Genomic DNA, 25,230 nt, shown 5'->3' on the forward strand with positions numbered 1-25,230 from the left:
TGAAAAGAAGAATCGAATTTTTTTCGACCACTTTTCCGTTGAATCGATACGTCCGATGAATGTTCGATCGGAGAATGTTTGGTATTAATTGGGTACCGGTGCAAACCGACGCGACGTTGCAAAGTGACGCTAATGAATTATTAATCGATACACTCGGAACGCCGTCGACTGCAAATTTACTTCCGCCTGTGCAAACACAGCCGGCCGGCGCTCCGACGGCGGATTAAATTTGATAGCGAGGTTGAGGGTGGCGGAAACGAACGGTACGAATTCTATTTCAATTTCTATGGGCCCTATGACGTTCCCCATGGGTCCCGGGACCCTTTAAACACGGCGAGAAAAGACGAATCTCCCCAGGGAGACGCGTCTCCTCCGAAAATAGGTCGAGCAAATGACTTTATGAACTTAATGAGCAGAAGAACCGCCCCATCCGCACCCCCTCCGTGCGACAACCACCCTCTTTATCGAAATAGAACGGCCGAAACCCTCCCAGCAAAGCAGCGGCGCGTGTCATACTCGTCTCCTAGGTCGTTGGAAATTTCTAACGTAAAATGAACGCTCATTTTTACCATTGAAGACCTTGCGAATGGATCCGAGTAGCTAGAAATTTAAAAAATTGCTCGATTCTTGCGGTGTAATAGCACCCCTGTCGCTGTTAATGCGAGCGCCTCATGCTAAATGCGTCTGCCTCGAATATCGTTTATTCTATTTTTCCATCATCATTAATTACATTAATATTTAAATTAGGAGCTAATATTTGGCATTCGTGAGTGTCGAGCGTGTCGCCTAGAAATGAATATTTGACATTCGTGAGCGTCGAGTGCGCCGCTTAGAAATTAATATTTAAATTGCAAATGAATATTTGACATTGGTGAGTGTTCAGTGTATCGTTTAGCAATCACTATTTAAATTAGAAATTAATATTTGACATTCGTGGGTGTTCAGTGTATATCGTTTGGAACGGTTAATTGAAACAACGCTACGAGGAAAAGAATTATCTAGCGGAGATGAAATGCGAAAACCGGTCGTTGCTTCATTAAGTAGATATTAGGGGTACCCATAAGTAATCAATTATTTGCAAAGAATTTCTTTTGCCTTTAGTTCTGTACCGATCGTTGAAGAGGAAACACGTGTTCTTTTACAGTTTTCGGTGAAGCAGCCTGTGTTCAAAATATTCGAAAAAGTATAATTTCTTTTTACAACCCTGTAATAAAATGGCGGCGCGTCCGTACCTTCCGAGGATCATATTCGTCATTGCATACTTTTTCATTTTCATGCAGGATTTAATGCAACGGTGACAACAACAAAAATTTGCGATGTTTATGCAGATGTATTGAAGGTGAACAAGTGTCAACGTTGGTTCAGAAGGTTTGCTGCTGGTGATTATGATCTCTCTGACAGGCCTCGAAATGGACGACCAGTTGAATTTGATAATGACACCCTAAAATCTTTAGTGGAAGCTGATCCAAAATTAAGTATACAAGAATTATCGAGAAGCCTGTCCTTGATAATGATGGAGATTGTATAATAAATTAAGAAATAAAAACTTGAATCTGCTACAAAGTTTGTTTTAGATTTCAAAATAATTGATTACTTATGGGTCCCCCTAATATATTTGTTTACTATTCCGTCAACTTCGACGATGGGACTCCGCCCGGTTTTTGCGACAGGACGCTCAATTATGCTTCAGGCGACCGACCGGTTTTCTGTGCGAACGGCATCCGCGCGCCGCTCATAAGCGTTGATCCTTTAACTGCGAGTAATTAGGCTCGCGGGAAAGGTGTAATACCGTGAAGCGGGACGATTAAAGGTGACTAAACTCCCATGCGTTACCTCCGGCTATCAGGATCGGTATCATTCCGCGTAACGGAATACGGTGGAGCCCTCCCAGCTTGGAAAGTTTAAACAATATCGAGGAATTAAAAATTGTATCGGGGACACGTAGCTCTACAAGCACGTGGATTTTGATAAAAATCCCGTGTGTATGTGTACAGTGCGATCACTTGCCGTGAAACGACCCACATACGTATTTTACGAGGCAGTAAATGTGCAGTAATTCCCCTATACACTGTGATAACAAAAGAAAAAAAATTGTTTAAAAAGACTGTACGTTTACTGCCGCATGAATATGCACAGTCGTTTTATGCAACTTTTTCATCGTATTACAATGCAACGATCTCTCGTAATTCGATAACAATCTCGACGAAGAATTTGCAATGCTTTACTTTTCTCTGTTTTTAAAAAATACAGCTACAGAGTTTCACAATCGAGGAACATTTACGACTACTTTGGTCGGTTAAAGTAATTCGTCGAGTGGCTCTAAACTCTCGACCGCTAAGAGTTTGAACAATAAAGATAAGCCTCTTATCTGCTTCTCTTGTTTCTTTTTATTGTGCCTCGTTCTTTAGTTATATTTCGTCTTCGAGGAGCTAGACACTAGATGCACGACTTCGAGATAATGTAATAAAGAATAGGAGTAGTTTTTTAAGGTGAATTTTAACGGAGCATTTTTTCTTCGTGTTTCAAATTCGTTGGACGCAAAGTATATTGAAATAATATACTCAAGTAATTTGTTGCAGGAATGCATACTCTGTTAGTTTAGGTATAGTACGGGTTAAGTTCGCCAACCGCCTCTGGCTATGCCCCGCCATTGTACGAGACTCTAGATTGTGCTTTGCAACCCCCGAATACATTGCCACCGAACAACATCGCCAAATGTTATTCCTTACATTTACCATAGAAAATTTAATCACGGTTTTAAACAGCAATTAAATCGTTCGCATTTAATTCCATGGATAAGAATTGAGATGTATAAAAATTTTAATGTAACGTTAACAATTATCGGTGAAATATTCTTGCTTTTCATAGTAGTACCGTAAACAAAAATTCAATATTTTTCTCTGTGTTTAATAAATGCCGCAACTCCTGATATGTTGCGCTTATCTGGGGAAAAAAAAGAAATGTTTGTGCTCCTTGAAAATTTTTCGGAGGAAGTTTAATGGAGGCTGAGTGAAGTATTATGTTTATTGGATTGGTCGGTGAGATAGTATAGCGTTTCACGTTGTTTTATCTGCGCTAATGTAAAAGCACGCAGGTGATACAAGGGCCACCTGGATTTCATCGAGTGTTGCCATATGCCCTGAAACCCCTGCGCTTTCGTACGGCGTGGATACGATTACCATAAGCATTTAGGGTAAATAATAACGTATAAAAACCAGACGGTAGGTGGAAATTTAATTTGCAGCACACGCTTGGTCTGCCTCGTAATCTTATCGTATCTAATAAATCCTGCTTACGTAATCCACCGACGTGGAATCCACCGGCGAAGCTGTGAATTTTGCAGATTATTAGAAGAAAAAAAAAAGAAAAAAACATCCGAAGAATCAGAAATCCTAACCGCGGCTGTTGCGTAACCTGTTATCTCGCATCATGAGAATAAACTGTATTAATTGCCGAACGAGGAATGAGCGCAGAATTATACATACTGTTGCGGTTTGCGTAAGAAGCAACATCTATCTCTGCGAAAAATTACAAATTCCAGTTCAACTTATTCCATTGAAAGGTTGCAGTTAATTCGTGTCGTAATTGTTAATTTACATCGAAGAGGAATTATTTATGAATTGAGACACGAGAGAGTCTTTTAAACGGTTGCACAACAACGTCAACGTGTTTTATCGTTTCATTCAGATCGGAAGATGAAATGTTTACACGTCGGAGTCAACACTTGTTTATCGATTCGAACTTACACAAGGAAGTCTATCGAGTCAAACAAAAATTTAGTAGATTAGATAAAGTTCAATAAAATTCGCTTCGCGGATCGATAAAAAAAAAAGAAGAAATGTTACAAGTTAGTGAAAGCGACGGAACGGTTCGATAAAGTTCGCTGTACAGATCAATTAAAGCGGAACGAGTTCGGAAAAAGAATTACGAGTCGATAAAAATGGAAGAGCAATTAAATAAAATTCACAGGATAGATCAATTAAAACGGGACGAGTTCAGAAAAAGAATTACAAGTTGATAAAAATCGAAGAGTAGTTAAATAAAATACGCTGTATCAATTCAGATGGAACGAGTTCAGAAAAATATGACAGAAAAAAGAATCGGTAAAAACTGCTCTGCGGAATCAAGAAAATTACATGACTTTTAAATGAGAACAGCCAATTAATAGACAGTAAAGAACGATTGCACAACATTCGCTGTACGGGACGGTTAAAAAACGAAATTAATTCAGAAGAAAAATTACAAGTCAACAGAAATAGTTTCAAATAAAAATCCTGAATTTTACGTTAAAGAACGATTCAATAAAGCTCACTGATAAATTAAAAAACGAAATAAATCCAAAAGAAAAATTACAAATCAAAAATGAAAGAGTTAAGTTTCAAATAAAAATCGTGAATTTTACGTTAAAGAACGATTCACTAAAATTCACTGATAAATTCAAAAACGTAATGAATGCAGAAGAAAAATTACAAGTCAACAAAAATCGTGAATTTCACGTTAGAGAGCGATTCGGTAGATAAATTGATAAATTAAAAAACGAAATAAATCCAAAAGAGAAATGGCAGAAAGGTTAAATCAAATTTAATAAAAATCGCTGCAGAGACGGCCGAAAACAAGTCCACCAAAAAATAACAAATTAATCAAAGCGAAACGACAATTCGCGGTGCGTATTCACAGAAGAAAGGGGTGGTTCCTGAGTTTGTAATTGCTGTTGTGTCCGATATCAGGGGTGGAAAGCGGTCATCTGTGGGGTTGGTTTCGCGGGAGGGGAGGAGGTGGAGGGGATGACTAGTAATTTCTGTGCAGCGACGGTAGCTGAAAAATTCGTAATCCGGTGTTATGAGAATATCGTGTTCCCGTGTCCCTAAATGTAATACGCGCGCGCGCAGCTTCCCCTTTTTTCCTTGTTCGCTTTCGGCTCGAAGGTTCCCCCGAGGTTCTGCTCTTCGTTTTTCTCGTGTTTTCGAGGCGGGCCCCCTGTACGCCCCCGCAGCGAAGAGGGCACCCTGCCCCTGAGGAAAAACAGCCGGGACTATTACATAAAACCCCGAAGAGGCGCAACGGCCGGAATGTTACGGTACTACGGGCCAGAGTCGCTCAGATTAAGACTTGTCTCCCTACTCTACCTTCCCTTTCTACGACTCTGTTCCCCTCCCACGCTTCCGCCGAGGGCCGGTCACGTGACGCGTTGCGTCTCTGGCATGTGTCAGAATGTCACGTGACTAATCCGGTACTAGCCGAGTGGGGGTAACTTTCTCCCCTCGATTCGTGTCGATTCCCCTGATCTGGCGACTCTGCTTCCAGAATACGCGTCCACACTCCTGACAAAAGCAGTTTCTCCTTTATTAGGCAGTTACGTATGAGGCGTTAACCCGTTACATTACAATTTTCTTTACTGTTATTGCCTTCCTAGAGGAGTGGAATTTTATTTCAGTTTAACAGAAATAACACGGATGTTCAGCGAATTTTGTTTAACCCTTTGCACTCGAAGCTATTTTAACGCCAAAACGAAACATTTCTACCGACCCGGAATATTTCTCTTTTTCTTTTTCATGTTATGCATATGAAAATGGAGCAATTTACTCGTACAATACCGAAGTGTTTAGCAACTTATTAAATACAAACAAATCTGATAGTGTAAAAAATATTTTGAGTAAAGATACAGCAATTTTTAGTGGCGCCTTACAGTCGCCATTCGAGTGCTAAGGGTCGAATCTTTAAAATTATAAACGAGGTTCTACTGCTACTTTTCGAATATGCACGCGCGATAACGTAGCAAAGATATATAGAATTCTGCTTAACAATGAAGTAACCAAAAATATCTTGCTGCTACCAGAAATGTCCGGTATCCAAAAACAATCCCGAGACATGAAACGCGAATGGAAGAGCATAGAGCGAACCAGTTCCATTTTTCACGCAGATTCGCATTCCCGGCGAAACAAAGAACATTCGACTTCGCGGAATCGGGCGCGGCGTTTAAAATTAAAACGATCGAACACACACACACGCGCGCGCGGGCGCGCACAGAGCGTAGGTCCGGGGGTGAAGCGGGGGTGAGAACGAGGGGCTGGCGAAGGGCTCGAGAAACAAACAGGCGAGCGAGTTTGTTTCGTAGAGAGCTGGCTGCTGTTTCAGTTTCGCTCATTATCATCCAGATGTACGGGTACTATAGGGATTGCAGGGATGCTCGGGATGCGAAAATATCGATCGACGAACACGGCCGCCACGGGCCTCGCGGATCCTGCACTTTATTTCGTGATTAATCGCGGCCGGCGATTATAAATAAAACTAACATGCAAATTGGCCGCGAGGGGTGCGCGAACGGGAGCGCAGAGGCTCGAAAAGTGAACGAGAACTGTTTAATAGTCATGAGCGCGAAATGTGTGCCGGCGCTCTCTCCGGTATCCTTGACTCGACGCGCCGATTGATAAAACTATAGACGAAAATAGATTGTTTACTTTGCTTATCGATCAATTAGAACGGGGCGACGCGACGGGAATGAGAAGACACCCAGCAGCCGCACCGAAAAACTCATCGCCCATCTCTCTCTCTCTCTCTCTCTCTCTCTCTCTATTTATCGTTACTCTCTTCTAGTTCGTAAACAACGCAACGGTGGAACAACGGAGAGATTTTATAACAAAGCTGTTTTCTTTTTTCTCTCTCTCTCTGTCTCTCTCTCTCTCTCTCTCTCTCTCTCTCTCTTTCCGGAGCGAAGCATCCGCCGAATTTTAATCTCGTAATTTCTGTCTCTTTTTTTCCCGCGGAATATTCCATCGCCCGGAATCGAATTTTTTTATTAAGTTGACTACGAGCTTTCTCTTTCTGGCTCGGTTTTTGTTTTATTATAGGCTGGAATTGAATTTTTTATTTGGCATTTGCAATTTCTTTTTTTTTTTTGAACGATGCTGCTCTTTTCAACGTGCCCCGAATAACAGGAGAATTGCTTTGTTTTTGGGAGCCAAACGCATTCTACGTCTACTGTTTAGATTTCTATTGTTACCGATGGTCGTTCTATTCGATTTCGTTTGGACGATGAATTAAATTGCTGCCAACAATACCTATTTTGTTCTTTTCAATCCTCCAGCAATGGTTAATAAAATTGGCAGTATTTTATTTTTTCAGACAATGAAATGCTCCTGCATCTACTGTTTACGTTTCTATTGTTACCGATGGTCGCTCTATTTTATTTCGTTCGGACGATGAATTAAACAATATTTACCTTGTTCTTTTCAACCCTTCGGTAATAAAATGAAAAATAAAAAGTAAATAATGCAGTAATATTCAATAATCAATAAAATTGGTGGTATTTTCAGACAGTAATCCTGCTCCTGCATCTATTGTTCAGATTTCTATTGTTACCGATGATCGTACAATTTGATTAAATGACGAACATTGACGTTATTACGTTTTCGAAATATTTCGATCTCCTCGGATCCCAGATAATAAAGTTCTTTTCCACTGTGCAGTTTCGTTTTGCATAAAATTTGCACAATGAAACCCCTTCCGTTGTTTGCTTCTCTTTACCATTCGACGATGCTGGAAATTATTTTCGAAGATATCGAGTAACATTCGAAGCTCGATCGGACAGAATAAACATAACCGTGTACAGTTGTATATAAATGCGTATTGTTAAAACGAATATTGTTTTGAGACAATGGTTTCATTCGACTAGGAATCGCGAACACGGCGAGTCGGCAATTATACAACGGACAAAGAGTAAATTGTTTAAGCGGGCACGGGACTGTTCATAAATATTGAACGGCGCGCCGCGGTTATTATAAATAATGCATAGGCGGAGGGTGGGAGAGAGAGAGAGAGAGAGAGAGAGAGAGAGAGAGACAGAGGGGGGGGGGGACAGAGTAGAAGAATACCTGCTCCGATGTTCCAGGTTAATCGCGGGCCACAATAAGGCCAATTATATAATTGTTTGCCGATAAAGCGACGAAATTAAGTTATTTCTCGTGTAATCGCAGTCGGCAGCCGTAAAAAGGGAGACTCCACTAAGTAATTCCGCTGATTCGAGTTCGTTTACGTAAAAGAGGGCGGAAAACGTTAACATTTTCTTCTGGAATCGCAAACTGTAAGAAGACGACGAAGAAGTAGAAACAGAAGAAGAAGAAGGAGAAGAAGAAAAAGAGGAACTCCGAGGAGAAAAAAGAAGGGCCGTGTGCCTGCAACGTTTAATTGCAACTATCGATCTGTTACATAATTAATGAACTTGCTCGTTCTTTGTCGACTGCAAGAGTCCGGGGATTAAAAACACGGTAGGACAACAACGAAGTTGTAGCAGATCCCGTTTTTACGGTGCCGGAGCTTAGGAAAAGTAAATTGCAACGATCAGGAGAGCGCAGAACGATCCGATTTTCTATAAATGTGGTTCAGTTTCTTTCTCTTGTTCTTGCCCGTCTCATAAAATATTCAAGAACTCCCGCAACTTTCCGTACACTTTAATATCATCGTCGGCAACGACGACAGCAAACCCGCGTAATACAGTTCGCAACAACGAACTCTATGTTTGTTTAATTAAATTCCCGCTCGACGTGTTTCTATTCAATGGAAACCGTTGCAACAGATGCGCCCAGGCGGAAAATATTCGATCGAATTAAACACACACAATCGATTATCAACGCCGCGCGGGACCGGTTTTTGTCCACGTAATATGGAAACGCGCGGATTTTCTGCCAATAAAATGCGACGTAATGTGCTTTTGTGCTGTTTCAATAAAAAATGAGAAATATGCGATTATATTTTAGCGGTCTCTGCAACTTCATGGGTAGATAAACGGGCTTCAAAAGTCGAATGGCGACTCTGAAGCGCCACAAAAAATTGCTATTCAAAAATTGTATTGCTTGTACAGTATCAGTAGACTGCGGAAATTTGTGCATTTATACAAATTTTAGAAGTTTAGAATTTTAGAATTTACTTGTTCCCACTAAAAATAAAATTGTGATTCCATTTTCTTAAAATTCGTCTCCAAAAATTGAAAATTGCATAAACATCCGCAGTCTAATTATCGGTTTCACGAAATGAAAGAATCGTATAGCACTTTGCACTCGAGTGGTGACTCTGAAGCACCACTAGAAATTATTGTGGAATTATTTCAAAGAAATTACAAAAAATATTACAAAATTTGTATTTAATAGATCACTAAACATTTAAATATTACATGTGGAAATCAGATCAGTTTCGTACGAATAAATAGAAAATATTCTAAGACGGAAGAAAAATGTAGTTTTAGAATGAAAATAGAGTGCAATTAATTTGATGCATTTTGATCTAGTTGGTACAGTTGAAAAATAATAATTTTCCCGACGGGTGGCGTCCTTTTAGACCGGCGGAAAAATCTGTACACGACGGAGCAAATATTTCTACAAGGCGTTGTGTGTGTCCCGATATCGAATGAGGCTGCGCCAATGCGCGTGGGCGTGACTAAAGGAATCTCCGAATGCTTTCGATCGACGTATTTCGTCATTTAACTTTCCAGCGGGATCAAGCAATTCCACAAAATATACGGGGGGGGGGGGGAAACTGGCTCTCTCGAGCACACACCATCGATACGAGAACTAATGGTCGTTTTCTCAGCGGTAAATTGTCTAATATCAACCTCTCGAAAATTCTCCAACAAGTCAGAACCACGATATTTTCCTGTTAACAATATTCGCCCCGCTGATATTTAAACGATACTACCTTGAACTCTTCGACCCTCATTCTCTATCGTTTTTGTATTCACGTCCCCGGATAACGCCACAATTATGGTCGTAACAAATTGAAGGAGCACCATACCTGCAAGCAGAACAGAAAATTGTACAGTGTCGATCGCGATCAATGCGGATTTTTATGAAAAACTTGAAAATAAGGCAATTCCTGAATTTTTTAGTAATTTTTAATTATATTTCGATTTTCGAAAAATCGATTGTTCTAGTTTAAAAATTATGTCGCCTTTTGGAATACGGAATTATCGGAGCAGACCCTCCGACAACTAAATTAACAGTTATTTATAAACCATCTTCGTTTCCGCTACGAAGGACAGACATAAACATGCAGAAAGAAGCATAAAGCGAAGAATCCCGGCTTAGCCGTTTTTATACGGTTCCAGTAAAAATACGTTTTTATTATCCGGAATTTAATAAGCAATATAAAAAAACTATGGAATTATTCCGCGCGGCTAGCTGAAATAATAAAAAGAAAAATATATATATAATAAACGATAAGGCGTACTAAATCTTATTTGAAAAGCTTTCCCCGCCTCGAAAGACCGTGCGCGCGCGCGCGCGCGCCCTCGGCACATGCAAAAAACCGGGTGGGATAGTAATATCAGGGGAATACGTATGCCGCATTTATTTTCCATTTTACTTGTCTTTCCTTTTTCCAGTTCATTTTAGTTGCATCATTTTATTATTCGCGTAACATCGTTACTTCTATCTCATTTTATTTCCATATTACTCTTGCTTTATTTTCCCCGTTCGCTCCGACTTCATGGTGCGCGCGCGCGCGCGGCGCTCTGCTCGGTGCCTGCATAAATACGATATTATTATTATTATTATTTTAGTTGTTAGAAATAAACTACAACGTCCGAAACGCATATTCTGCTGCAACGCGATATATTGTTTAATTTTGACACGACAACGGCTTGCATTATTCACGGCGATAATAAACAGCATTCGAAAGAACAATAATGTGGAAATGCGATATTGCGCGCTTCGAATATATTGGACGTGAAATGAGTGAGGGGGGAATAGCCTAATTTTGATACGATGATAGATTCCGTAATTTCTGGCGATAACTACATCGATGATAATAATAACAGTAATCGCAATAATAATAATAATAGTAATTATAATAGTAACGGTAATAATATTTCCATTATACAAGCATTAGCAGATGCAATAGAGAGATCGTACAAACGATAAACGGAATAACATTCGCGCGAAATGCGAGGTTCAGCTTAATTGCTGTTTAAATACCTAACCTCCCTGCTGTGTTCTATTAAGTGGATACTCGGGTGTCTGACGGATCACCTGGTTCACGGAACTTTTCTCTTTTTTTTTTCTTTTTTAATTTTACGAGGAAGATGGATACCGGCGTCGTTGCAGCGGCGATGAAACCGCGTTAAAGAAATCATTTATTTCTAAGTGGAGCGGACAATCAAGAACTTCGGTCCCGTAATGTCTCTCGCTTCGGAGATTCGAACAAATTAGATAACATAAATAATATCGAACAGTCCCTCGGCTGTTCGCGATTCAAAGTATTCTTTTCGGAACTGCATGCTCCTTAACACTAGAACAACCATGCGCTAAATGCAACCGGTATATATTGCCTTATAATAACATCAAAATTGCATTTGTTCAGATTTCGTACCAGTTCCGTTTAAATATTTACTTCGATGGAGAAGTTTATCGAAAAATTTTCTGATGGAAACATATTTATAAATACAATATTACTAAACGAAAAAATTAGGAGCAAGTCATTTTGACTCACGCGGTAGTTCTAGTGTTAATTTGCGCGTGCGTCTCTCACGGATGAAAAGCCTAATTAACCTATCCAACCGGTGATTTTCCAGTCATCGGTGCCACCGTAAAAACAATTAAGCGTGAATAAAATTCGTTCGAGGTCGTTGAACTCTCGAGGCGTACCACGGGCACATATGATTTAAGTTATGCTACTAGGAATAATGACGGCATTAAAGAATTTCCGGCAGCTAAATAAGAAAACCGAGAAACGGCCGAGGAATGCTGGGCGGGCATAAAGGACGAGTTGACTCGTCTCGGCCGATAGAGAGATAAAAAAGAGAGCCCAACCCTTGTGAAACGTTTTTTGAAAACGGTACTTTTGTTTCTAGTGTTCCCCGGCTCGAAAATCAGAGGAACGCCTTTCTTTTCCTGTTCTGGTGAAAACAGTTCCACGTTGTTACTTAATTGTGCTCAGGACATTTGTTTCTCCCCTCCAAATAATTTCAATGAATCCCTTACCAAAATTATTTTTCAGTCAGTTAAAAATTGTACAACAGTATTTTTTCCAATTCTTTCAACGCATTCGCTGCCCCGCATTTGATTTACTCGTTTTTGCCATAAAATCCGCAGTCCCGTCGTATTAAATTATTACTCACGCGGATCAACAATTTCACAAACATTTCCGACAACATACCTCGTGCTAAAACGAAAATAATATTCAAAATTAATGAGGAACTGTAACTGATTACGTCCCTCGAAACTCCTATTGATTCAGCCGTTCGAAATAAAGAAACAGCTGTAGAATCGAATAAATTATACCGAGAAGGACACTAAACCCGAGTTTTTCGTGCACGAGGCGTTTCCTACAGGAATCAGGTTCGGGTCCGAGCCGAAAGTCGTCCCGAAGTAACTAGAATCGAACAATTTCGGAAACGGGCCGGGTCGGGCCGGGCCGGGCCGAGACTAGTCTTCGGGCTAGCTTTCGGAAAAGAAAAACGAGTGGCGTGCACCCGAGGGATCGAAAAAAAGACGGGATATGGGGCAATGGCCCCCGAAGCCCCCTCCCCCCACCCCAGCCCCCTTGTCTCATTGTATACCCTCGCCGCGTGTAATCGCATATATACCGAGCTGTCCAAGCCATCCCTTGTTCTCTCTCTCTCTGCTTCATTCCGCCTCGCTCTGTTCCTCTCTCTTTCTCCCTCTGTTTCACTCTGTTTCATTCTGTTGTACTCCGTTTCCCTCTCCCTCCCTCTGTCTCACTCTGCCACACTCTGTTTTTGTCTCTCTCTCCCACGTTCCTCCCTCTCTCTCTCGCACCCATTTCCCCTCCTTCCCGACACCACGTGTGTCCATGTATCCCTCCCCTCTCTCTCCTGTTGCTCGTTCTCCCTTTCTCTGCTGCAGGTCCTCCTCTCCTGTCCCTCTCCCTCCCTTCCAGATGCTTCAACCCTGTCCTTGTTCCGCTTCGAACCACTTCTATCCGTCCCGCTCCCACCCTCTTCGGAATGAGTTTTACTAAGCACTTTAAAGCTACCGTCACACCGAGAGTGACTCACCGCGGGACATAAAGGACCGATGCATAACCGAGAGATGAACGATACGCGGTACATCGTGTGACTTTCTCCGGCCCCCGGGACCCTGTTCATTCTGTCGCGGGACTAGCATTCGTCGCAGTGGTTTTCTTGGCGACTTCCGCTCTGCCGTCGAAATTCGGTGATTCGAGCGTTCGGCGTTTTTGGGAATTTTTTTTTTTTTTTTTTTTTTTGTGAGCTACAGAGATCTACAAGCGGAGGATTTATAAGTTTCGTAACAGAATTTCGGGGCTCCGAGCAGTGGAATTTTTTGGAATTTCGGTGCTCCGTTATTGATACCTTAGAAAATATTTCTGAGCATTCATAGAAATGTTCGAGCCACGCGCATGTATAGAAATAATGACTACAGGAAGTAGACTCCTATTTATCTCCACACGATTTGCATAAACACGAGCGATCTGGTTATCGATCAACCCGGAGCAGGTTGTAATTTAAAATTAATTTCCCGCGTGAAAAGATCGTAAAATTCGACCGTATCGTGTCCGAAGGAAAACACAATAATAAAGTATCCAATCCATCATGTTCGGCACGGCCGTTGCGGAAGGTGTTCGAAAATTGTGGCACAACATCAACCAAGAAATATTCGCGGCTCGCCGACGGAATATAGAAAAGCGTCTTCCCCCCCGTCGCGCCGGTGAAAAGAAAATAGAAATAGCCGATCGGTGTTTGCATGAATAAAATATTAACATAGAAATCGAGTATCCGTGTTTCCAGCAAAATGCGATACAAGAAAGTTGTTCGGATAGTTGCTCGCCCGCCTGGTTGCATAGTTCTCGTGATTAACTTCACGTTCCAGCGAGCAGCGTCTTATTTTATCTCCGGTCGCGGAACGTTTATTATTTAATATTTCCCCTCGGCGATTAAATATTAGAGCTGACGAAATTGCTCGGGCAGGGAGCGAGAGAGAGAAGATGCCCATCCTGTTAATTCTCTCGCAGTTGAGAGAGAGAGAGAGAGAGAGAGAGAGAGAGAGAGAGAGAGAGAGCACTTTGCCGCTACTGGGGTAGTTCTGTTAATATTCGAAGGGAACAATGATCGTTTTGTATCGAACGGTGCCTGGCTGGCACTCGGTTTTAGGAGAGGGAATTAAGAAACTGCCTTTAACGGGCGAGTTTCCTGCTTTCTTGGCTTTATCGGGATAATTTGATTAGAGTTGTAAATGGGACTCGGTTGGCTCGGTGTTTAACGACTCTCCGGCCAGTGGTTCTCCTCGCTTGGTTCCTCGCGTGGAGAATCATTCTCCGCCACTATGCTCAACCAATCCCCCGGTTGCTCTTTATGCCGCGTGTCCACTTCGGGGCTTTTACACGAGATAGTAAAGCCCGATAGTCGACTATCCTCGCCGTGATTACGACTGGTTTATTTCAATGTAGAACACCGCAGACTGTTCCACCCGGACCGAATTACCGCGACTCGTTCTAATGAAGTCGAGCCTCGCAGTTAACCCGGCAAAACAAATTAACCGGTCGTTAACGGTCAACATAGACGCCACGGTTTTTGTTTTTCTCTGCCGATCCATCCACCGATATTTTTACGGCTAAGCCGATTTTAATTGCAGCTGCGACGGTAAACGACGAATTTCGAATTCCTTCGTTCGCTGTCGCTGGGTGTCGCAGAAACTTCACAAAATCAATTTTTAGTAGAAGCTAGTAAGTAGAGCAAATTTTATTAGGATCTGTGCGGTGTGAAAATTTGTATTCTTATATTGTTTTGACCTTGTGTGATTTTTGTGGGCATTAGCGTGGCACTGAACGTGTTCACTATTTCTACTAGGTCCAATAAGAGGATTATGACCTGTACAGAGTTTAAAAATATGTGAAATAAAATTGGTAAGTGAAAAATTGAATGGCTCTAACGATGGCCAACATAAAATTATTAAAAGCACCGCGAGGTTTGATCCGAGTGTTGGGAATGTTGTTATAAGATTGATCGAGTTATATTTACAGTGGAGTGAATATTAAATTAGAAGCGAAATAAATTGATCAGAGTTTCGAATTTTTAACAAAATGATGAACTAGACTCCTTCACATTTTCTGCATGAATCTTCTTCAATTTATGCTACGAGCGACGACGGTTCGATAAAATCAAGTCTTTGGAAGGTTGCCAAGTCAATGATTAATAGAACGAAGCAAAATATGTAACCAGATTCAAGTATTGTAATAACGTGATGTCACTCGATGGAGGATCTCGAGTTCTCTGATTTATAGACACTGGAATTGTGGGTACACTTTAAAAATGTATTACTTCGATCCGTAATAAAGCTTACGATTTTAATAAAAAATAACAAAGAGGTATTTCGAGCGTTCGATATTTTTGACACTGAATTTTTCTGATTCACACTATAAAATTAGATTTATGGAAGATCGCCAGGCCAATGATGAAGAGAAACAAATAAAACAGTCGAATTCCAGTTCTGCGATAATTTTACGCCATTCGGTAACGGGATTTAAATTTTCTTGATTTATAGACGATAAAATTACGAAGATGCTTCTGTCGAAGATAAGCGAGTTGGTTGATAGAATGTAAAATAAAGCTTGCAATTATTAATAAAAAATCATGAATCGGTATTTCGACTATTCAACGTTTCTGGCATTAATTTTGTATCAACTGACGCCGTAAAATCCGGTCTTCCGCGGCCCGCCGGGTTTAACGATGAAAGGAACGAAACAAAATAATTGGATTCGAGTTCTGCGATAATTTGACGCCGCTGGATGACGGAGTGTCTGACACCCGGCCAGACCGAGCCTCGGTTTAAATATCGGGTTCGTTGAATGCAGAGTCTTCGGCGCAGACAGTGGTATAGAGGAAGTTCTTGATGGGTTTATTACATAGCCAGCCACACGGTTTTCCCCGAGCAAATATTCCTCCGACCCGAAACGAAACGATTTATTTCGGCGGAGTTTCTCGGTCGATATATCCGAGGTTCGAGCGGCTCGGAATCGGTTCTCTCGTGTGCCGATTGTCGAAAGCTAACCTTTCACGTACATCCTACCTAACCCTGGACACTGTAATTCGTTCAATTGGGGGTTCCAATTGATTGAGGAACTCCAAAATAATTTAAAGCAAATTGGTACAAATTCAATTCGTTCGCCACGCAGGCTACTGCGCTGGAAAGTTAAAAAGCAGATTTCAAGAAACTTCTGTTCAACTTCAATTCGTACTGGTTCCAAAATAATTTGAAAAAAATTGAAACAGTATACAATTCATAGGTTTCGCAGACTCCTGCACTGGAAAATTAAAAATCAGATTTCAAAAGACTTTTCCACCCTTGTTTCTCTGCTTGATAAAATCGGGTATTCGGAGCAAGAATTAATCGAGGAATTCCGAAATAATTTAAAGCAAATTGAAACAGTAGTCATAGTCCTCGTAGACTCCTGCACTGGAAAATTAAAAATCAGATTTTAAGGAACATGTTCCACCCTTGTCCCCCTAATTGGTAAAATCGAGTATTTAAAGCAAAAATACATTGGGGGATTCCAAAATAATCTAAATCAAATTGAAACAGTACAAATTCAATTTTTGGGCCTCGCAGACTCTTGCAGTAAAAATTAAAAACCGGACTCTAAAAAACTTTTCTAGCCCTTGTCCCCCTAATTGGTTAAAGAGAATGTTTAGGATGAAAATACTGGAGTACAGAGAGAGAGAGAGAGAGAGAGAGCACTCAGTTTTGCACGTGTATTCGTTACGCGGTCACCCCGGTTTGGTCCGAAGATTTATTCGGATCTCGTCGGTATATTACAGGCGAAATCGATACACAAACACGTTCTCGCACGGGCTGTTCCTATTTTCCCTCGGATTTAGATGGCCGTCGCAGGCGGCTGTTTGTGAGACAGCCTTTAGGTTACACGTGCGCGCACACGTCGACGTGGAGGGTCTCTTGAATAGCGATGGGCGCGCGGTCCGCCCCTCTGTTTCGCCTTTGCAATCAATTCTTTTTTTAAAGAAGCCCCTAATCCTTTTAAACATCTCGCTGACTACGGGAGAAAAACGCTAAGCCTCCTCGACACTTCTGTCAACCGTCGATATCCCTCAATTTTTAAAACGAAATTACCGGCTGGCTCCCGAGCGAGCGAACGGCTTCATCCAGAAAATCACCGAGCTGCTTCGAACCCTCGAAAAATGCCCGGGAATCGGATGAGATTGCCGATTGGACCGTCTTATCTGTTGATGATACGAGATCAGCATGGAAATTACTATTTCTAATTCTTGAGAGACGCGAAGCTCTTTGTTAAAAAAAAATGGTTCAACGTTTTTGGAGCATTAGATGCTTTAAAATCGAAATTTCCACTTCTGCACGCTGCAGAGCATTATTATACTAATTATTTTCACGCACGAGTGAATTACTCACGAAAAACTGCTATACCATTATGCAAATATTTTTTACACCTCAAATATTCAAATATTCAAATATTTTTTAATCCTCGTCCATTTTCTCTGCTGAATGTATCCTTTCGGGGCAAACAGATGCTAATGGTTAAAAATTAATATGCAGGAAAAATAAATGGGTAAATTTCTCTAAGTAGGATTAATTTCATCTGCACAAAATTTAAAAAAAAATAAAAAGAATGTGAAAAGGCACTTGAAAAAGAAACGTTGCAGAGTGTAAAAGGTTAAAAATATATAATGTTTAGGATGAGCGCAGAGTATACAGAGTGAATAGACAAGATCGTGAGCGTGATGACGATGTTCTAGTTTTGTAAGGGGAAGCGAAAATTTGATTTACTCTTGATCTGATCGCGAGAGGCTCGAGTCCCTCGCTACTCGGAGCTCACCTACGCGACGGGAGAGGAATGTATGCGTGTATACACGAGTGAATCAACACAGGGGAACGCACACAAGGCCGGATACACGTGTATGCAGGCTCGATACACGATATACGGGGAATTTGACTGAGGTACGTTACACGCACACCCCTCTCCTCGCCTCTCTGTAACACGAATCAGCGAATAGGCACACTTGACTCGTCAGCGCATCGCCTCACGCTACACTTGCGAAGGCATTTAACCCTTTGCGGTCCCAGCTTCTTTCTCTGTTTGCAGTCTTTGTCAATCGTTCGAGAAATATGCGCCGCTAAATAATTCTCCATCGCTCCGCGGGCTCTTTGCATTCGAAACACGCGATTGGTTGAAACCGAACCGACACGCTGCCGTACGCATACTACATACACATCGTTGCCGTCGTACTAAACGTTCGCGCAAACAATATTCACTGTTTACGATCTGTGTACAATCCGTAGAATTTATAACGAAACCAATCTGCTTTAAAATTATTTCAACTTGCTCCGTTCCCAATTATTCCGCACATTTTTGCCTCGGGTTACCGTAACTCGAGACACACAGGACCGCGAGATTTTCGGAATTCTCGCAACTGCACGAATATCACGTTAGTTAACAAAATGTTGTGGTTTTAAATTTATTTTGAAGGTACGCGCGATTTTAAGTCAGAGAGCATGCGGCTGAAAAATGTATTTTTAATTCTAGTCCACCGTTCTGCATATAAATTTTCGAATTTCGCGCAGCTGTATTTCAATTTTCATTTATCTCACTCGTAATCGGAAAATGAACGACTCGGACGATCTTATAAAATTTATTGTAATTCCGCTCTTCTTTATGCACACTTTAGACGCACATGAAATTTTCAACTCGCAAAGCAGTTTCAATTTTATTCAGAAGTGTGATTTACAATTGCAAAATACGTGAGAGAATTTTATAAAATTTGATTTTTAACCTCGCCGTTCTTTGTATTGTTCGTATTACTACTTTTTCGATCGGTGGCGATCAATCGTAATTTCATAAATTTCCTGCCCGATTCAATGAATAATCTCGTTGATGCGTCATAATATGCATAAGGGTACGAACCATGCATTTGCATTGATTTCTGGAAAAGTTTTGTTAAGCCAATTTCGTTTGTTTGGGCATCACGTCCGGTGAAAAGCGTTCCGATTGGACGGTCGATGTTTCCGCGTTCCCCGCAAGAAAACTAATATTTATTATCGAATACAGCATCGACTGCCAAAAGTGCAGTTGCAATCCAGGTCAGCCGGACTCCCGGAGGACACAGCATGGTCAATAAGTTCGCAAAACGTCCCCTTGTCGGGGGATTTGTCGCGCGTACGTGTGTCTGTGTGCGCGCGTCGTCCGTCGAGTAGAGAGAGAATCGTTTATAATAATTTCCGAGGACATTTTCGACACGGAATAAACAGATGAATACGGCAAGAAGAAAGGGATTGTATTTTTAACGGTCGCGCAAAAGCTCGTGGCGATCGAAATACGGCCCGGTTAATTGCACGCATTATTTGCCAGGCTTTTTCATCGCATTGGTGGCGACTAAATTCTCCTCGAGGGTCATTCGTTTCGATTAAACCGAGTGGAACGCATTTTACTGCAATTCACCGCGAGATCCGTGCTGCGAAAGTAATTCATACAGAGCAGACATTGTGTGTATAATGCGCGGAAACATTCCCCCTCCCCGCTCCCCGCCCCCGTCCACCGTCATTTTTCTCTTTTTGCTTTTTTAACTAGCACGGAGAAAGCAATTACACGTTCGAAATGAGCGCACGCGCGAACGACTGTTAATAATGTTCTTTTTTTTTCGGATGCCGGAGAAATTAGAGTTCAAATGTAAATTTTAATGTTGAAACCGCCGCCGCGCGATTTATTTGCACGTCCGGGCGAGAACGCTTTTAGCCAACAGAGAAATAAATACGGACTGCCGGTGTTTTTAAACAATAATGCCGCTGAAATATTCAAACCCGGCTCGGAATTTTTATCTAATTTTTCCGCGCAGATTTCACTGAATTTTTAAACGGTTCACGCATTGATTTATTCACCGGTGTTTGCCGATTGTAGTAGTTGAAGAATGTCTGTTTGAAAATACTCTCTAAAATTTGTTTCACTTAACCATTAAGTCAACTATTGGGTCACACTCAAATTTATGCTAATAACTATTTAATATGTAATTGTTAGACTGAAAAATAAAAATTGTCTACGTCAATCGCAAGATATTAGGTCCAAGTAGAAATTCTTTTTTTTTCTTGAACAATTTCAAAAAAACTGAAAATAACAACTCTCAAATTTTTTCGATTTTCGGTCGCATTTAAACTACACATTTTTGCCATAAATGCAAACAATCCGCAGTCAACTAATTACAAATAATACAATTATTATCAATAATATAATTATTAGTAACACAGAAATAAATAATATAATTATTATTAATATATTTGTGTATTTTGATGAAATTTTACCATCCCACTGCGTTTCTATTTACCAACCCAACAGAGATCGATATTAAATGCAATTAATGGAATCACTGAATTTCGAAAATACATTTTGGAAGTTCGTGCAACCGTTAGAAAATTACGCCACAACCTTGCGGAACTGAGGTGAAAAATAAAGTGGAGCGACACATTCGTTATAGTGACGTCTACGAAACGCTAATTAAACAGCGTGTCGGTCCGTCCAGCTGCTCATTACAATAAACTACCGGTACAGTTATGAATATTTATTTGGATTCGACTATCCGGGGCAATAAGAAGCGATATTACGGTGTAATTTTACTTTCAAATTATGAAAATTTCTGGGGGGTGGGGGGATGGTTGGTTATATTTACGACAGACAGTGCAGTATATTAGAAGAGTGGATAGATTAAATTCATGCTCGGGGCCCGGCGGAACAGAGCCTGCCGAAACGAAAGCGAACGTGGCCGTCATTATCGTTCCGAGGGCTCGATGACGCGAGACAACGGAAGTTTATAGGTTATAAAGGATATTCGGGAGCGAGAGAGCCGGGGCCAGTGATTCTCCTTGCCGAAGACTGTCAGCGATAGTATAGCGAGTAGGGCCCTAACACGGGATCAGAAGTCACCTTGGAAGATGGCTCCGAAAATGGAACCGGTTCTCAGGATCGGTATAATTGGGTCCCGAGCTCGGAGCTGGCCCTCTTTCGGAATAATCAACGTTTATATCGACGTTTAGCGCGAACCAAGTGTCATCCGGCTCCCTCTGCGTCATCGAAAAACCGATGACGATCGTTTCCGCTGCCCAAAAACCTTTTACCAAACCCGGACTCATTTCCCGCAATTTTGTCATCGCTTTGCGTCTCTAAAAAAATTTTTTCACTAATCAATCTATCACAGATTTCAAAATTGAAGCTTTAAAAAGACGCCTCAAAAATTGATCCGCGATTTTTTTGGCTGTTTTATGGGACAAAAATGAGAATTCTGGTCACGTGAATCAGGTACCATTCACGTTACCCGATTCACGGTACCATTCGGGTTTTTCATTCATAAGTCGGCCGAAAAAAATTGTACAGCAATTTTTGAGACATCGTTGGAAAGGGGAAGCTTCGAACTTCGAATCCGTGGTGGATTCGTTTGCGAGCAAAATTTTCCAACGTTTTTACAGGCGTTCGAAAATGCGGCATTTTCGAATGAGTACAGTCAAACCTTTTTTTGTTTTGTACGATTTTTTTTTATGCGGTATATGAATGCCAACGGTGTTGGCATTATAACACCCTTGTAATGTTCTCATCACAAGAAGATGAATTATGTGCATTTAGAAAATTTCTCCATGTTTAAAATGAGAAATTAAATTTTTTTTAAATCTTTCCATGTGTACTTGAATTATTTACTCTATTTGGAAAGCACTTTCTCGCTATTTCGCGAATCTTTGACATATTTTATAAGTGAGATAGCTATTCTGGAAGTTCCTGAATATTTTTTTTTTGTGCTGTCCCTATCTACCGCAGAAGAACAGGTTTGACTGTATTTTCTTAAATTTTCGTCTTTTCAGGTTTTTCCCCTCCGTTGTCTGGACGCTGGCCTCCCTTTGATTTTCGCGACACGTGCAACCCCCCCCCCCCCTACCCACCGCTCGTGGTTTAATGCAAAAATGTGAAACGCGATAACGGGGGCCCCCGAAATCCCCGGGCCTCGGCCGCACAACGAATTCTTTTATCGCGTGGAGAATTCCGCGAGAGCCTCAGAATGAATGGTAATCAAGATATACGAGGAACGCGCGCGGCCGAGACTCCATTCAGAGAGGGAGAGAGCCTCTTACCATGATACAACGCGAACCATCAAATATCCAGTAAAAGGATACTTTTATTTCCATGTTATACGCTCCCCGTGGTTCCCTCTACTTTATTCGAGCCCGTCGGATAGATAAATATTGAAGCGACCGATCTCGCGGACCCGTTCGATCGATTACACGGCTGCTTGATTTTCGACGCTGATCCCAAGAGCTACCCTGATTCTTTATTAACGCTCGCAGCGACACGGCCAGCCACGTCCACAACTCCAGAAATTGTTCAATGAATTGTTCAGATTTTACTCGGTACTTTCTGAACTCTTTCTCGGAAAACTAAATGGATACGAATATATTTGTACACTTTTCGCAGTATCGTGTACATTGAAATTGTTGTAACTTCGTTTTAAAAAATCGTACAACAACATACCCGCACTAGTTTTAAAGCTTGAAGCCTCCACTTTCGCAATCCATCGTTCATTTTTGTTAAAAATATTTTTGCGTACCGCTGCAGTTTGGAAATTGAAGACGCGATTTCTCTCAAAAGCGCCATCGATTCAGACGCCTCTAAAAGCATTGAAAAATTGTTTTCGAACACGAATCCATCACAGATTTGAAGATGCAAGCTTCCCCTTCACAACGAGTTCTCGAAAATCGATATACGTTTTTTCTTTGACCGACTTATCGAGCTTCGAACGAGAAGTGTACCGTCAAATTTATAATCGTACGAGGAATACCATTTGTTACACATTTGAAAATTGGGGAAAATTTTGGATTTTTCGAAAGCCTAGGAATAGAATAGTGGGAAACGGCGCTCGAAATTCTTATCGGTGCAGCGGGAATTTTGGATTTGGAGCTTATCGGGCAGGCGAAGTAAAATGACTGGAGTTCTCGCTAAAGCGGGGCACGAGGGGAGGGGAGATCTCGCGTAATAACACCATCGAGTTCGAAAACCATAAATTACCGTCTTTACGAAGGTTTATCGTCTCGGCTTCGTCCGGGGCACACGGAACTGATTGCGTTTCAAACTAATTTCAAATAATTTACGCGCGCGTCTCGTTAAGAGGCGCAGCGATTTCGCTTCTCTCTATCCTCCTTCCGGCCGATTTGTTCCGCCCCCCTCTCTCCCTCTCTTCACTATCTCTATTTCTTTCGCGCTCATCACCCGGTTCTTTTCGGGCACGGTTAATTACTCGCGCGCGAACGGAAAAAGCTCTACTCGAATTATTGTGTGCTCCGCATGTAAGCGGGTTTCCGCGGCTTTTTCCACCTGTTTATTCGCCGCCCCCGCCCCTAATTTTTCCTGTTCCATTTTCCGCGGCTGGAAAACCGCGAGACATAAAATTACCAGTCGGATTGAAACGCCTCTTTAACGAGTCTTTTTGACGTCTCGTTCGCGGCTCGACACTCTGCCCCTCCCACCGTCATTTCTATTAATGTAATAAACTGCGAGGGCGGGGACGTCCTATGCTTTAATTAGAGACTTTCTCGCGTGTTTTCGCATCCCCCGGGAATTTCATCGCTTAAAGAAGTCCTGCCACTGAAAATGTTGTCCCCACTGTTTTCGTAAAGCTGCCGAAAAGTTTACGGTACGGTAAAGTTTCGATCTAAGCTGAACGGACCTACACGATCTTAGTCAGTTCGCCTATCCTCTCCACTGGGGGGCACACCTCGCGAGGGGCCGAGAGACATAAGCTGCCTCGGCCGCCGAGCAGTGTATCGGTGCCAACCACTACTAATCCAATTACAAAACTTCTTTGTTTTTCATTATTTTTTTGTGGGACTTTTGCCAACTTATTCGTCGCATTTTTCTGATTAAAATGTATTCAGTGGTTTTATTGGCAGTATGTAGTGCGCCTTCGGCTACATGGTTCGTGTTTATAAGCGTTGTCCTTTTCTAGGTTAGGCGCGGTCACGAGAATATAGTAGCCCTACACGATCTATGTCACAGCACGGACCCGAGGATTGGGCTTAAATCAACACTGTAGTTCGCTATGGTCACGGCTTGAGGAAGGTCGAGGATTCTGTGATATGATTATTTCACGGACGCGAAGACAATTGTTCGAATGGGCGAATTCTATTAATGTAATAAACATGTTTAACATGTAAAAGTTTCTAACATTAGGACACCCGTAAATGTGAATATAGAATTTTGTGAGCCAATTCTTAGCTGTAAGGCTGAATATATAATGGTAAAAAATGAAATGATTCTCCAAATGGCAGCTCGAGACCGGTAAAAATGCAAAAATGTAGTTAAACAAAAAACTGGTATCGAAAAAGTGTGTTAAACCCAAGAAAATGCTAAGAGCATTTTTCTTTCCTCTTTTATTGACTCAACGTGATATTTTGGAATTCCAGTAAAAACCCAAAAATCTCGTCACCGATCGCACCGTATTAACACATTCGCGACCGCTGACGTGAATTCACGTCATCGTAAATTCTATTCCTGATTGTCGCTGACGTCAATTCACGTCATTTTAAATTCTATTCCTGATTGCCGCTGACGTGAATTCACGTCGTGCAATTTTTGTTTCTGAATGCGGCAACATTAGGCGCATTAATGGGATTGGATTTAAATTAATTAATCCTTGCTTCAGCGATACAAGTTTGCGGCAACCAGCTTCAGAATTTCATTATTTTCGCCGGTACTCGGTATTAGAAACGGAAAAAATTTGCCGGTCGCGAATGTGTTAATGGACTGAAGAACTCGTCTCGTTGTCTCTGTTAAATTGGCGAAGCGTTCGCAGCGATCGTTCAGCGAGAGGCGACGAGTGGCACGCATTACTCAGCAAACAATTGTCCGATTTCTCGCGAATCTATTGGGTGCGGCGGGGGGGGGGGGGGCAGCCACGTAAAATCGAAAGGGAAAGGGGAATAATAGGTTTCACGGCGGCGAAAGAAATTTGTTTTATTTTCGACGAACGAGCGCCGATAAACGTCGATTCCGCCGGCACTAGCTGATAAACGATTATCAGCTGAACGAGATCATATCGGCTAGATTAGAGGCGAGTGCGCGAGACTGTTTTGCAATTAATCACGATCGCTATTATTGCACGACACCGAAAATGAATTATTCAGGAGGACGGGGGCCGATCCACAATACGGTCGAATCGCACAGTGAGTTCGATACCGAGGAATGCGGGAACGAGGTCCACTTTTTGCA

The 25,230-nt window shown here is 41.6% G+C and overlaps 1 protein-coding gene across 2 annotated transcripts in view; it reads right to left on the reverse strand.

Annotated features, from left to right (window-relative positions):
- The window catches only part of LOC143354412 (uncharacterized), a 331,754-nt gene that overhangs the window by 257,667 nt on the left and 48,857 nt on the right, over positions 1–25,230 (reverse strand). The window contains exon 2 of one of the 2 annotated variants that reach the window (XM_076788465.1): positions 9,688–9,783. The exons of the other annotated variant lie outside the window; for it this stretch is intronic. Within the exon in view, the coding sequence (XP_076644580.1) occupies positions 9,688–9,708 (21 nt within the window). The 5' untranslated portion in view covers positions 9,709–9,783. The remainder of the gene's footprint in view (positions 1–9,687; positions 9,784–25,230) is intronic. 2 annotated transcript variants of the gene reach the window in all.

Source organism: Halictus rubicundus, chromosome 5 (genome assembly GCF_050948215.1).
Source record: "Halictus rubicundus isolate RS-2024b chromosome 5, iyHalRubi1_principal, whole genome shotgun sequence".
Lineage (NCBI taxonomy): Eukaryota > Metazoa > Arthropoda > Insecta > Hymenoptera > Halictidae > Halictus > Halictus rubicundus.